General features: G+C 32.3%; 1 protein-coding gene across 4 annotated transcripts in view; it reads left to right on the forward strand.

The window, feature by feature from the left end:
* Window positions 1-12,859, forward strand: part of LOC133182769 (glycogen phosphorylase, muscle form-like) — a 28,990-nt gene extending 16,131 nt beyond the window's left edge. Inside the window, exons 8-16 of one of the 4 annotated variants that reach the window (XM_061317616.1) lie at window positions 1,190-1,231; window positions 2,127-2,366; window positions 2,860-3,023; window positions 3,440-3,656; window positions 3,973-4,179; window positions 4,921-5,270; window positions 6,594-6,728; window positions 10,627-10,693; window positions 10,860-12,859. In XM_061317616.1, the coding sequence (XP_061173600.1) occupies window positions 1,190-1,231; window positions 2,127-2,366; window positions 2,860-3,023; window positions 3,440-3,656; window positions 3,973-4,179; window positions 4,921-5,270; window positions 6,594-6,728; window positions 10,627-10,693; window positions 10,860-11,039 (1,602 nt within the window). In that variant the 3' untranslated portion in view covers window positions 11,040-12,859. Of the gene's footprint in view, window positions 1-1,189; window positions 1,232-2,126; window positions 2,367-2,859; window positions 3,024-3,439; window positions 3,657-3,972; window positions 4,180-4,920; window positions 5,271-6,593; window positions 6,729-6,753; window positions 6,889-10,626; window positions 10,694-10,859 lie in introns of all 4 variants that reach the window. The other 3 variants (XM_061317617.1, XM_061317619.1, XM_061317618.1) reach the window with 3 other exon arrangements.
* Window positions 12,860-15,968: the final 3,109 nt, after the last annotated feature.

The raw sequence follows: 15,968 nt of genomic DNA on the forward strand, positions 1-15,968 counted from the left end.
ATGTGGTTCCTCAAGTGAAGCATATCCCCTCCTGTGTTGTACAGTAAACCTTGCTTATTAGAAATTCCTAAAGACCTATAGATTTAGTTTTTTAACATTTTAAATGAAGTCTGATGTATCCAAAGGAAGTTCTTGTGTCTGGGTAGATTAAGTATATTTTTATGTTCAGTGCTGTTTTCAGAGTTGATAATCTCCACTAAATGTAAAATACATATATAATGCATCATAAACAACAAACTCTATAGTAAGAAAATGATGAAGATATGAAAATAAATTTTAAAAATCACCTTCCCTGACCAGACTTCAATAAAAAAAAGAATTTTTGCTTTAAAGTTATTCATTGGGAATTTTTTTTCTTTGTTATATCCCATAACTGAGTTCTGTGTAATCTTTCTTTTTTTTCTCCAAAGATTATATACATGTAGGGAAATACTTGGGATTTTCAAATTATTCCTTAAAAGGGACAATTCTTTACTAGCAAGTTCTTAATAAGCAAGTTTTACTGTATAGTGTTGATAAAATCCCATGTAAACAACTCACAATTTATACAAGTACTAAATAGTTCTACAAATGAACGATACAGTAAAACTCATTTAGTATGATTATGGATCAACAATTTTACAGATATAGTGAAGTTTTGGGGATCCCTAGCAAATTCTTATCAATTCGTTATTAAATTTTTCAGTTATAACAAACTCTGATATAACAAATTTATGAATAAAGATTTTGTGTCCAGTAGAGGTTAAAAATACAAATGTACCTTGTAATGAAATTTACATCTTTTATAACAAATTTTTAAATATCTCAAAATTTAAAATACTGAACTGAAAAATTTGTCTTATTGTAAGTATTTATATTTGAAATTCAATTCATCAGAAAACATTAGTACTCCAAAGTAAATTTTTTTTATTTAATTTTCCCTCATTTAGTATGGATAATACTAGAAGAAAAACATGTATATGATGAATTCACTATTTTATATATACTTTAACAAATTCATTATATGGATATAACAAATTCTGAATATAGCAAAGTAAATTCATAGATCCCAACGACTTCACTATAACACAGAGTTTTACTGTATATTGAATAACAAATTATATGGGGACACCTGTCAATCTTCTCTCAGAAATTGGTTGTATTCCAAAAACTGTAAAATAGCACTTGATTTCCTGTTTGTGTTCTCTAGGAGAATGACACAAATCATTGTCTGTTGGGATTTGCTGAGAAGGTTTGTCTCCTTGAACTTTGTACTAATTATTTTACTAACTGGGTGGATTCATTTCAGTGACCACTAAATACACCAGTCTTATTTGTTTTTGTTGTTTTAGCTAAAAATTTCACACTTGTGTTCAGAATTTCTCTGAACAATGGAGATTTTCATCATATGAAATGTTACTTTACATGTACTTCTCTGCAGTCTTTGATTATATATATATATATATATTAGTATGTTATGCTACATCATGTGTATACTGCTGTATATTATATAGTATATATACATTCATTTTCCCCTTTGCGTTTCTTCAATAGCAGCATGCTCTTTATTGACATTTTAAAATGTTTTTTAATTAGATTTTAAGATTTTGTGTGAAATTTGTTTTTGAAGTAAAATTTTCTTCTTTGAAATGATGCATTGAAACACACCAAAATTATTCCAGATCTTTTAAGTGTATACTGGTAACTAAATGGTAAACTTACCCATTCTTCAGATGAATTTCATAATTTCAATCTATAAGGACTCAAATGAAATTTCCATACTTCTTTTTATTACACTTTCACTTTTGACCCCTTTCCATTCAAATTGAATCAACATTCATCTTTATAGTTGCTAGTTTTCTAAAAGACCAGTATCTCACTTACACATATTAGAATTTTGATGACACAGATTACGGAAATCACTGTGTAATGTGGCCATTTTCCAATACACTGTTAGAGATGTGATTTCAAAGTTTAATCTCACATCATTTAAAAAAAAGAAATTAGTTCAGTGTTGAGTAAAGAATGTGTTACTCCCATAGGCTTTGTTTTTTAGTGCACATTAAATTAAAGAATATTTTCATATTATGGAAGTAGCATCACCAAGCACAATTTTTTAAAAACTGATGATAGTATGTCTGTTATAGGTGGCCATTCAGCTGAATGATACCCATCCCTCTATGGCTATCCCTGAGCTAATGAGGATCTTTGTGGATATTGAGGGTTTGCCGTGGGACAAGGCCTGGAATATCACTGTCAAAACCTTTGCCTACACAAACCACACTGTCCTCCCTGAAGCCCTGGAGAGGTGGCCAGTGGCCATGTTAGAGCAGCTTCTCCCTAGACATCTACAGATTATGTACTACATCAACTATAACTTCCTACAGGTAAAAAATGAAAGTCAAAGCAGGTGGTTAATAATGCTGGTTTTCTATTGATTGAAAAATTCAGTTTGAAAGCATTGAAAGAGTACATCCTCTGCCCTTACAAATATGTTGGTCCCAACTTATTCAACCTTTCTTGCATCATGATCCCAGGATTAAAACAAAAGATAGTATTTCTGAATCTTCAGATATATTCATTATGCCTCAAATCTGGTTGTTCCTATTCTTAAGCACAACTTCATTCTTGCTTAATTTCATCAGAATCCCTTCAGATCTTAATGAGGAAACTTGGGGACAGATATTTAGGGAAGCATTCTCTTTCCAAATACAATGGCTATGTTAAAAATGACATAGAAACCTGTTCATTTTTTATGTCTTGCTAAATATTTTTTTGTGCAAAAATGGCAGCTAGTTTATCTTTAGAAACTTTTAATTAGAAAACTATTCACAATGGACAGTCATTTAAAAATCATTTTTGTTTAATTGGACATCGTAGGAAGTTGCAAAAAAATACCCAGGAGACGACGGAAAATTGCGACGCATGTCGATTGTAGAGGAGGATGGAGAGAAGAAGATTAACATGGCGTATCTAAGCATCATCGGCTCACATGCTGTCAATGGAGTTGCTGCTTTACACTCAGAAATCATCAAAAATGATACGTAAGTTGAGATTGTTGTAGTGTGTAGAGGATTATTAAGTGTTATTCTTCATTGCAAAATCCACTTTCATATTCTCTATTTGAAGGATGGCATGAAAAATGTTACATGAAAAACTATGTACAATTCTTTAGAAATCGGATACTGTAAACCAACTTTTATTTGCGACAACTTTAAATTGCGATTAGTCTTTTTGAAATCTATACTCGACAACTTGTTTTCATGATTGAGGTATTATTTTACATAAACTCACAAAGAAATAAATAGTTTGTGGCTTGAAATATTTGTGAGAAAAAGAAGATTGTGAAACTCGCTGAAATTTCTTGCACATGAATAAAAGTTGGTTTACAGTGTATCTAAGAAATTAGAACGAACATTTTTGAACTTATCAATTTAGCCCTGCTTTGTACTTTCAATAGGTTCAAGGAATTTTATGAGATGTTCCCAGACCGTTTCCAGAACAAGACAAATGGGATCACTCCCCGTCGCTGGCTGTTGCTGTGTAATCCAGGATTGTCGGACATCATTGCCGAGAAAATCGGAGAGGAATGGGTTACTGATCTGTACAAACTGCAGAATCTCAAGAAATTTGCAGAGGATGAAAATTTCCTTAGAAACATCATCAAAGTCAAACAGGTGTCTATAATGTTAGGTTTGGTATTGAAATGTTAAATGCAAATTAATTTTGCAGATCCTGAGCTAAGAAGTGTTTGGGGAAGGGAAAATAACAAGTTACATCCGGGATAATCTGAACTTTAAATTATTGATTTTTTAATAAATATGATATAAATGAAATTACTTCATTTGCAGCTTCTTTTCTTTCATGACTTCAACATTTTTTTTTTTTTGCTTGAAATTGTCTTTGTTCAAGCTTGATAATAAATTTCATGATTTCCCAATATAAAAAAGGGTTTCATAATCACAGTAATTGAAATCTTATATAATCTAACAGGAGAACAAGATGAAGTTGGCTGAGTACATCCTGGAAAACCACAATGTCAAGGTCAACACATCCTCCATCTTTGACATCCAGGTCAAGAGAATCCATGAGTACAAGCGACAGCTGCTGAACTGCTTCCACATCATTACACTGTACAACCGCCTTAAGAGGGACCCCAACCAACCTTTCGTCCCAAGGACTATCATGATCGGAGGAAAGGTACATTTTTATATGTCTGTCTTTTGACAGGCAACATGATGGTATTTCCATTCATTTATCTTTGTGATAGCTTTCTTATGTGTGAGTCATATCTTTCACAAAAGTAGGTCACTGAGACCTCATTTTGGAATTCTAAAGCTATCCATAGTCAAATCTTTTTGGGTAATTTCTGAGAGACCTAGGACTATCAACCTTGTTAGTTGATGAATCTTTTGGACCTATCTTTTGACTCCAAAATAGGTCACTGACCTCTTTTTCACATTAAATGGCTAGATATACAGATACATCTAGATGGGCTTATTATGAACCTTAGATCCATTGATTTATTGAAAGCTATGTTAAAGGAAGATCGTGAATGCAATATAATGAATATTTTATATGATTCAAAATTTCTGGTATTTTGATTCTTGAAAACTGCTTTTCACATTTTTGCATTTCAAAGTTTAGCATTTTCTGTCAGCCTTAAAAAAGATAGGGACTGGACTATTTTGTATTTTTCTTGTTTTTTTTTTTTTTTGTGTGTGATTTTTATATATATAAAGTAGAATGGCAGAAATAGCACAGTTTGTTCCTTTGTAACTCTTTTAATTGTGAAAAAGATATTTTTGAAAGATTATCAAGTCTGAGGACTGGAAATGAAATCTCTAGTTTATAAAGCTTTATAGTAGTTAGGTCTTTGTCAAAGAATCTTTATGATAAAATATGGATTGGTCAATCATTTTGTTCGGCAACATTTTGTAGGCAGCTCCTGGATATCATGTTGCAAAACTCATCATCAAGCTGATCAATAGTGTTGCCAGGGTGGTCAACAATGACCCAATCATTGGGGATCGTCTCAAAGTAGTTTTCTTGGAGAACTACCGTGTCTCCTTAGCTGAGAAGATCATACCAGCTGCTGACCTGAGCGAGCAGATCTCAACCGCAGGAACAGAGGCTTCTGGGACAGGAAACATGAAGTTCATGTTGAATGGAGCTCTGACAATTGGTACACTGGATGGTGCTAATGTTGAAATGAGGGAGGAAATGGGGGATGAAAATATTTTCATTTTTGGAATGAAAGTGGAAGAAGTAGAGGAATTAAAGAGAAGTGGGTTAGTATGTTTTAAATTTTTTTTTTGTTAATCCTAACCTTCTCTTATTGAAATCTTCAAGTTCTCTCAGTATACCTTAGCATAATTACTCAGAAGAAAGGTGTACAAATATTATATCATGCAGAGGGATTCATTCCACAAACTGTCATTTATTAATGCAGCAAACTAGAGCACAAGTAAGTGTCAACACAAATGATAAATGGCTCTTCCTTATTTAGAATAGTTTATTACAATGTACATCTCATTGGTTATTGTTCCCACCAAATTTTAGAAACAAACTGGAAGTCGGAAAACAGTATTACATTTGTATTGTTTATAATTTGTACAAACATCCCAAAATTCCTTAGTTTCAGTTTTATTATCTGTGATATTTTATCCCCCCCCCAAGAAGCAGTACTTAATGATTCTTATGAATGGCAGACCATTGTTGTTTGACCAATATTTTGAGAATCCTGTGTGTAATATTCACAGATATACACAGATTGGCCATGATAAATAGTTATCAGACATACCCATGTATGGTGTGAATATCATAAGAATCCTTTTTTGAAAGACATCAAAATTGATTCACAAATTTGCCATGATGAGCTGATGACCCTGGCCCTATTGATTTTCAAGATGAAGATTCTCAAAACAGTATCAAATTTTGTCAACATCAGTAACTTTGAAACAACTTGATTCATGGTCCTCAAACTTCATGTGCATCGATAGGTGAATACCTCCAAAAGATGTTTAGATTGGGAAATCAGTAGTCACAGGCTTTACTGGCAATACATTTTATATGTTGTCCAAACCCTTAAGATCCCTTTGGCTGTACCTTAAATGTTGTCTGTTCACTACCAGAACAAGAGTATCAAAACAATGGTTTGCCCACAGAGATATGTATGATCTAGAGTATCATTAATATTTCAAGTTTTAAAACAATTGGCATAAACAAATTTCTTGTTTGGTGTCTATTTTTGACAATAATATACACCTCCCATATTAATGTTGTTTTCATTTTGCATGTCTTGGGAACTTGGGAACCTTGGTATATATACATGTACATGTATATTATCCCAAAATTTTAGTTTTGTTAGAAATTTTATGACTTTGTCCAGTCTTATGTTATACTTTGATTTTAAGCAGACCCTCAGAAACTATTTTCTTATTGAAATGGTAGCATAAATTAGAATCAAATATTATAATATTAGATACTATGTGATACATGTGTATATTAATTGACATGTAATTTGCATAATATTTAGACATTAACTTTGAAAGGGGAAAGAAAACACATTGTTTGTTGTACATAACAATGCACAACTCATTTTCCATTACAAGGTACCATCCCCAGGACTACTATGAAGGAAACAAAGACCTGAAGCAGGTGCTTGATCAGATCAAGGGAGGGTTCTTCTCCCCCGAAGAACCAGGATTGTTCAATGATATTTATAACTCCCTAGTATACAATGACAGGTAATTTGTCTCCTTTCTGTTTCAGTTACAACCCCCGAGATTATTATGAGACAAACAGAGACCTTCATACGCTGCTTGAACAGCTGAACTCGGGTTTCTTTTCCCCGGACAAACCGAATCAGTTTCGGGATCTGTACAACTTGGTTTTGTGGCCAGATAGGTAGTCTGGTGTGATTCTGCATGGTGTTTTGATGATGGCTTATTTATTTTATGCCCCAGCCATGAAATAGTTAGGGCATATAGTGTTACCCCTTTCCATCCATCAATCTGTCATTCCGTCATAGTTTTCTAGACTTTAATTGTTGTGCTTGTACTTTGCGAGCTGCTTTTTTTTAATGTCTCTTTATATTGATGACTTGCAGGTCAAGTTTAAGTATCATGTCCATTTACATGAATCTTATATTCCTTAGACTTTGAAAATTTCTTATTATTGAATGTTTTCAAGACATTTTTTGCTTTCCTTGTAGATAATGAGCTGATTTTTAGTATGCTTTTTATATCATATCAATTGATCCATTTTCATGAAAGTTATTGCCCTTAGACTTTGAAATTTTTAATTATTCACAGTTTTCTGGACTTTCTGTACCCCATTTGCTAAAAGCCAGAGGATATTTTGGGTCTCCATCTTTCTGTCATTCTGTCTGTAAGTTACACATTTACTTAGTTTCCAGACCCAGGGAAGAAATGAAATAGCAGGTGACATTAGAAAAGTAGAAGGGTGTCTGGGTTTCCTCCACTAACAGGGGGTTGAGGGGTAATACCAGAATAACCGGTGGATTATGTCATTATAGGTGGGGACAAGGGACAGCCCTGCAGACCATATCTTAAAAAGTCCATTAGCTTTTGTAATTAAATTTTATGACTCCATATGACTTTAAAGAAGTCAAAAGGTCAAGGTCAGAAATTCATATATTGCAAATGGTTTCGAGTTGATAACTTTTAGTCTTCAATGATGATGACGGTGATGAATCTCCCTAACTGAAGAAAGATCCCAATTGATTTTAAAGGCAAGAGTTGAAAGGTTCAGATTGATCATTCCTTTGTTTTTTCTATCTGCATCTTTTTTTTTTTTTTTAGGTCTGCCACCCTCTTATTTTGTCCTTAAGCGGGGGACATAAATTCCCTGAATTAGCTTGATTCACTACATGCTAATAGTTGATCATCATGTTCATGCAGCTAATTAAAGCAGATTGTGGTATTGACAGCTGATTCAAGAAAACAAAAGCACCAATATGATATCCATTTTTTTGTTTCATTTCTACCCATTGTTATTATCACAACCTTGGACTTCAAAATATTTAAAACTTGCATGCCAGCAGGGGCATTTGTATCATACTGACACATCTAGATAAGCATGATGTGTGTGGTTCATTTTGAGCTTCTGTTCAAAATTTCCGGTTGTCTGGTTTATGTAAATTGAACTTCAAAAGTGAAAGCTTCTGGTCTAGGATGGATAAAAAGGTTTATGGGACTTGAGAATGTGAATTCCTATTTTCTTTTTTTCATTCTTTTTTTTATCATTATAAAACATAATGGCTAAACTTTTTACTTAATTAAGTTTGTTTCCATATTATAATAGCCAGAGGTAGAGAGAGGGTTTATATTGGTACATTATATACTGAAATGTAAAAGAAAGGCAACAAGCATTAATCTACAAATATTTGAATTCTTTATCCAATGGTTTTCAAAAATGAATACAGTAAGGTAAAACACGATTTAAAAACATCAGAGATTTGATAAAAATGTTAAATGATTATCTTTTAACTCTAGAAAGTAACACATGACTGTTAAAACACCCCCTACCCGGCCATTCAATTACAGTGTGCAAGACTTCAATAAGGTAGAATTTTCTCTAGCCTAGCGCAGTGTAGTAACCCTTGGACTTCTGGTCCATTGACTGTCATTCATGCTAATGATACGTAAGAGCCTCTTGGTGTGTGATGTAGTACATATTTGCATCTGCAACTCTCCATCACCTTTTTTGGAGATTTTCCAGCTAGAGCAATGGAAATGCCTACTTATGTCATTTTCAGGAATCCTTGGCATCGCTTACGGAAAAGAAAGGAGAATTTATTTTTCGGAATATTGCTGCATTACTTATGGTGAACAGATACAAACCCTTAAAACCCCATATTATTGCCAAATGTTTTGTCAAACATGCAATTTTTGATTTCTGTTAAGCGGACTCAAACTCAACTTCCGGTAATGGTATGAAAATCATTCAACAGTTAAATTACAGTTATTTACAAAGTTGAAGATGCCCTTACTTTTTAGATGCAAAATTATATCTTATATATAATATTTCCCCCTAAAATAGGATGTTGTGTTTCTTTTGCGTTTCAGTATATCTGTCGTGCTTTCTTTTCAGTCTTTGTTATAGAAAAGCATAAGCAGCACAATTTTTTTATGAAGGATGCTTCACGATCAAATGATGTGACTTGATCCGTAATCAAGGGCATTTAGACAGTTTTTTTTTTTTCATAAATGCATTATTACAGTTGAACTTCAGTATCTCAAACATTGATATCTTGAATATCATGAATATGTCAAAGTGATTTGAAGTCCCAACTACTTATTCTTTAAGAATTTTACCCTCGATATCTTGGATATCTTGAAGCTTTTTCTAGGTCCCATTGAGTTCAAGATGACGAGGGACAGGATTTAATGCAACTGGACTAGAGTTTTCATAAAAATCATTACTGTGTAATGGATAGATAGTGCATTTTGGAATCTCACACTTCATGCAAAAGTTTTTTAAACATGATTAAGTCATGGTTTGACACAAAATTTCTTTGGTCATGGAATGAAAATTCTTCCAGGGAAAGCAGCAGACAGCTTTTGCTGTAGGTTCATACTTTCATTAAATATATCGTGAGATGATCAAAAATAATCAAAAAACTTAAATTTTTATTTTTATAAAACAAGATATAAAATGATATTCATTAAAGGGAAATTGTATCCAGAAAGCGTTGTTATTTTTCCACTCTTTTCATTTTATCTTTATGTTGGAATTTTTCTTGATCAGTATGTACCTGGGTAATGACTTATTGACAGTGTTAGAGTTTCCTTGATCACTATATGTTAACTCATATGCAGCACTGGGTTTTGATTCTGATGCATGAGAAGCTGAAAGGATACATGTACATAAGTGTACCCAAACCCTACTCTTGGCTAATTTCATTTTTAAAAATATATATATATTTGCATATTTGTAGGCTTATGTAGACTTAGCCTGCTGCCAAATTAGGCCAACAACAAAAAAAAAAAAATTATTTGATGCACTCTGTCGGACTTGTCAAAATCACCCAATCTGATCTTTTTTTTTTTCATTACTTAATTATTTTTTTTCAGTGGAAACACAGATTGGTGCATATCATTTTTAAAGTTAGGGTTTACCATTTTTCAAAGATACTTTTTAGATTGAAAGATTTTACAGCAATAAATATTTTAAAATCTGTCTCCTAGTGTCCCTACTTACATTGTAATGAAATTTCTAAGTCTGTGATGATTAACAATGTATTCGATAATTAAAAAGATACCTTCTACCTACAATCTTGAAAAAGGTTGGTCGGAGTACAAAAAAATTTTTTTTTTTTTAATGATGGCCTCATATTATGAACATTGTATAACACTTGTTATTTTCACTGTGTTAAAATAACTATTATTTTTGAAAATAATTTCACACAGTGAAAATAATTATTTTCACTGTGTGAAAATAACACGTCTGTGAAAATACATGTATCAATGGATAAATTATGAATTTCACCTTTGAAAATGTAAGTTTATGTTTAACTTTGTACAAAAGAAAGAATAGTAATCTCAATTCAGAAAGATAATTTATTTCTTTTTTGGTAAGAGCCAAAGAGAGGGGAAAGGTAATCCAAATCTATATTTTCAGATTCTGTCTTCTGAAGGATTATGAAGATTACATTAGGTGCCAGGACAGAGTTAGTGAAGTGTTCAAGGTATAACATTACAGAATTCAAATAAATCATAAGTTCCCAAACATTTTTGTTTATTTCATTAAAACTAAAAATAATGCGCATTTACCTTGCACTAAGTATGCTTGCATTAGTCATTAATTAACTCTGGATCACTTTTGTTGAATTTCAATTTTACTTTTCCTTTCAGAATCCTCTACAATGGGCAAAGATGTGTGTCCTTAACATTGCCTCCTCAGGAAAATTTTCCAGCGACAGAACAATCTCCGAGTATGCACGAGACATATGGGGAGTAGAGCCTAACGATATAAAATTACCTCCCCCTCACGAGGGCCTCGACTCAATGGACAGCAAACCGCAACAGAAGTGAGATCTCATGTGATAAAACAAACTGGATCGAGTACACTCATCTGGATTGAGTACACTCAACTGGATTGAGTACACTCATATCTTGTTGCTTTGTTGTAGACTGTATGTACACTTGTCATATAAATTATACTGAGATTAGTAAGATTAGCAATATTAATGGGAGGTCATTAGACCATTTCTAGGAATTATATTATAATGTAGTGATGGTGTAAAATCCATTGGATGGAGTACCTTTTTGAGCTTTGATAAATGTAACACTAGGTTTGATGCAGTGATATTTAATGTATAGGAGTTATAAAATTATTGTTGTGTCATAGAATTTGTTAGGAAGAGCATTAATCTAATGATGTTTAAATTTTCAAGATAATGGAGATTTGAAAGTGAAAGCCCTGCAGTCTTTTTTACTTTTTTTTTAAGTAGAAACAAAATGAAGATTTATCATTTATCAATCTGGCCTGTTTTGTGTCTGCAGTGTTTTTTGCATTGTCTCACTTTTATGAATCAGTCAAGAGAGTTTTTCCACAGCTTTCCACAAATGATGATTAACTGAAGTATATGTTTGAAATGTTCCAATTTAGAACCATTATTGAACATGACAGTATGCATTTTACATGTATTTCAAAATACACTAGTCAGTAACTGCATAGGTATTATGTTATTTATGAGAATTATTTGGAATTTAATTATATTAAAAATCAACATTCTTCTAATACGACAGAACATCTTCAATCTGCAAGATGATAAAGATTTGTTCTTGATTTCTTTTTTTTTAAGATTTAAGTAAATTTAATGCTTAGTTTAGGATGGAATAAATAATATACTAGTAGAAACAAAATGAGGGAAAGATTCAGATGTATAGCTGAACATTGGTATATCTAACACCAATATCTATGTCAAAGTGAACTGGAAGTCCCAAGCACTTTTTCTTTAAGTATTTTACCCTCAATATCGAGAACCTTTGGATATTTCGAAGTTTTTTCTTAATCCCAAAAATGAGATTTAGATAATGAGGTTTGACTGCATTTAATTTTACAACTCTCAAACTCTGCTCTTTTTTTTGTAGTTTAAAATAAGATTTTGTTCCAATGTAATTGTAAACTGATAAATATACAGCAGCTTCCGTAAAAATGTGTCACTGAATATTTTCGAATGTATGTAGTTTATTATTATTTTTTCATGGTGCTAAGCATTCCTCTTCTTCGCAAATCCATGCCATTCTTAATGTTCCCCAAAATGCAGGGGAAAATGTGTTTATTAATTATCTTACAGTTAGCCGTGTTTCTTTATAAAGCTGAAATATACATGTATCTATTCAATTAACTTTCTCTAAAACTTGAACAAAGAAAGTGTGCACACTAATTCACTTGTTTCCTTAATTTGCAACTTGTTATAATTCCCATTGTTTGTCTGTCTGTGTTTCACACTTGTTTTTTGTTTTCTGAAACTCAAAATCAAATGCTTTAATCTTAAGTTGAATTTCATTTTTTATTGGTACTTTGTGAATTTTTTCTTCTCTGTTGTTTTTTTTTAAACTCCTTTATATAGCTCCTGTTTTTGAAAAACCAGCTGGTACTTGAGTGTTGTAGAACTATTGATGTCTAAGATACAATTCTTGAAGCATATTTTTTTTTCTTTTTGAAGAGTATGAATTATATATAAAATTAATCTGTAAATTTTTTCTTGAAAGAATCCAGAAAAGGAGAGATAAGATATACAGAATTTTCTTTTAACATTTTATATATTTTTGTTATTTTTTGCTTTTTAGGACTGTTTTACAACGATGCATATTATCATTCACTATTAAAATTTATAGAACTATCAGATCATCTGTGTATGATAAGGACTTTGTGTGACAGGCACCAAAGAGATATAATCAACTCCAGGACAAAGAATGAAAATATAAACAAAGGAAATGTGACTAAAATACAATTTATTCAAAAAAAGTAATATTTCTTCAATGTCCTGTGTAAACGTCTTTGTTTCTTTAAGAATTGGATTTCGTTAATTTAGGCACTTTGTCTATTCCATTGGACAGGAAAAGGCCCTCACAAAATATTTCACTAATTACTGGCCTAGAATAGTGAAAGATATTCATTGGCAAAAATACATGTATTATGTTTAATATTCTTGGAGCTCTGACAGGAATATCAACCATATCTTATAAGCCAGCTTTCCTGTATATATTTATCAGAACAAATATCTGGTCCGTCATCTAATATAGGTGCTCCTGTTAATCTACAGTCTATGCAGCAGGCTTCCAAATTGTAAAATTGCGGGCCATATGCAACATGACACCTCAAACAACCAATGAGGCAAGTCCTTTGTGCTGACCTAGGGTCACAAGCAAGGTTCAAAGTTGAACAAGTGACAACAGCCAATGTGAGGCAAATGACCCCGATAAGCTGATACCGGTATATGCTGTTCATCTAGAGAGAAAAATATTTTATTATATGCAACATACAAAAAGGAAACGGTGAAAAGAGTCATTTCTTACAGGACAGTATCAGCAGTCTGCTTTAACTTATAACACATGCTCTTTCTTGCTCTGCTGGTCGTTGATCAGAAAAGCTTATGCAATGCAGTTAATAAGTTGACCACCTGTTCTGCATTTAGCTTGATCTTTTATAACTCTGTACAAGTGTAGCATAACAATTTTGTGTGTTTATTTTTACTCTTAATAAAGAACACTGCTTTTGTTACATTCCTTAAAAAATATTTAATTCAAGGATTTTATTTCCACCATTTTTTTTTTCAAAACCATGGAAATAATAACTTGAGTCATGTTTAGGCTATATCAGTAAAATGTCATTTTGAACATGATAGAACATTTACAATTTCTTAATATTTTAGAAATTTGATATTTGAAACATTTACAACCAAATTAGGACTAAAAACATAGACCAGTCTATTTTTAGCTCTACTGGTCAGAGACCAGAAGAGCTTATGAATTGGTATGGTGTCCATCATCTGTCTGTAAACAATTTTTCAAAATGCTACTCCTCCTACAGTGTTTGGTCCAGTTTCAATAAGACCTATTACACAAGTAGACTATACTATGATACATAATTCTATATATCAGTTTGGATTTCAACAAACACTGTTGCCTTGATCAATAAAATTAGAAATTTCTTTGAAATGCTTTTAAAATGCTACCCCTTCTAAAGTTTTGGTCCAATATCAATAAGACTTTGTACATAAGAAGACTACTAAGATACATAATTTTATATATCGTTTCTCAACTGTGTTGCCATATGGTTACTAAAAATAGAAGTTTCTTTGAAATTCTTTTCAATGCTACTCCTCCTACAGTTATGGTCCAATTTCAGTGAGACTTGGTGCACAAGTAGTTCTTTTTGATCTTGACAAAGAGTGTTGCCATGGTTACTAAAAATAGAAATGTCTTTAAATGCTACTCCTCTTCCACTTTTGGTCCGATATCAGTAAGTCTTAGTTCACAAGTAGCCTATACTGAGATTTTTGACAAACTGTTGCCATGGTTAAAATAGAAAATTCATATTTTGCGCTCACCTGAGCCAAAGGCTCAATCATGCGCAGATCTAGGGGGGGGTCCAGAGCCCCCCCCCCCCCCCGGAATTTGCAGAGTTACTAAAAGTTTATACTTAAGTAAATACGAATAACTTTGGACCCCTCCTAGAAAATGTGAACCCCACCATCACCAGCACGAAATAGTTTTTTTTCACGTCTGGGAAATGTTTTTTTTTTTATTTGGCTTGTCAAGAAATTTCTGGGAAGGAAATTTTTTTTGACCGGGATGGAAAAACCCCCTCCCCCCCCCCCCCGTGAAAAATTCCTGGATCCGCTCCTGTCAAATGAGCTTTTCTGATCAAAGAAACTGGGGGGATAAGCCGAGCCATATGCCTACTTAACGATCGATAAAAAATCAATAAATTCATTTTACAAAAATTTCACTTTTTGTTGAATTAATGTAATGCTTATTACCATTTGCATATAAATTTGACAAAACCTGAATACTGTAACAGCGAAAATGATTCTGATTAACACAACAAAATGGCATCACGCTCAATTTTCACAGAAACTGACATAAATTGGATTATATAATTACATTTTTTAAATAGAGTGGGTCATCGTACCATTTTTTTGAGAACGATTAATGAAAGGCAATGGAAAGATGTTGCTTTTTACACTTGCAAAAATTTGGTATGAAGACCCACTCTACATAAAAAATTAAGTTAACTTACTTAAATTTTCACCGTGGTCTTAAAAAATTCTAAGTCCAAAAACGCTTGCTAAATATAGAGAACTGTATGCTATTTAAATGGAAATGTTAGTATGACTCCGTGGTCTAGTGGTTAGCGATGAGCTCTTTAAAGGGACGTTTACCGAGGAAAGTGTTCGAGTCATGCTCTTATTTTTTTTATTATTATTATTATTATTTTTTTTTTTTTTTTTTTTTTTGGTTGATTTTTTTGGTTTTAATTTTGTTTTTCTTTATAAAAAATGTCTATAGGAATAACATATTTTTCACTGGAAATAAAATGTATACATGTAGTAATGAACTTATTTACAGTAAATTATTTAAAATGCCGGATAAAAATTATAATAGATATTTGAATACTTTTATTCCCGTTTTATTTATTTTAAATAACAGCGCTTCTAGATCACCATTATCATTATATACGATGTTAACATTTTTATAATATCTCCACAATAAGTGTAAACACTCAATATGCAGATTAATTAATAGAAGTCCTTACCCATGTTAGACATTTGTGACAGTAAATGAAAGTCAACTGTTTAGCTTGTTTAGAATATAAATATCATTTTGAAAACTACGGTAAACATTAAAATGCTTAAGTAAATTCGAACAATTGAGAGATTTTTTTCCAATAAATGTTCTTGCATAGCCGAAAAATGGGCATGGGCACATGGCTCGTCTTATCCCCCCAGA

Source organism: Saccostrea echinata, unplaced genomic scaffold (genome assembly GCF_033153115.1).
Source record: "Saccostrea echinata isolate AGI-Se365-2 ecotype Australia unplaced genomic scaffold, CSIRO_AGI_Sech_v1 ptg000009l, whole genome shotgun sequence".
In the NCBI taxonomy this organism is placed as follows: domain Eukaryota; kingdom Metazoa; phylum Mollusca; class Bivalvia; order Ostreida; family Ostreidae; genus Saccostrea; species Saccostrea echinata.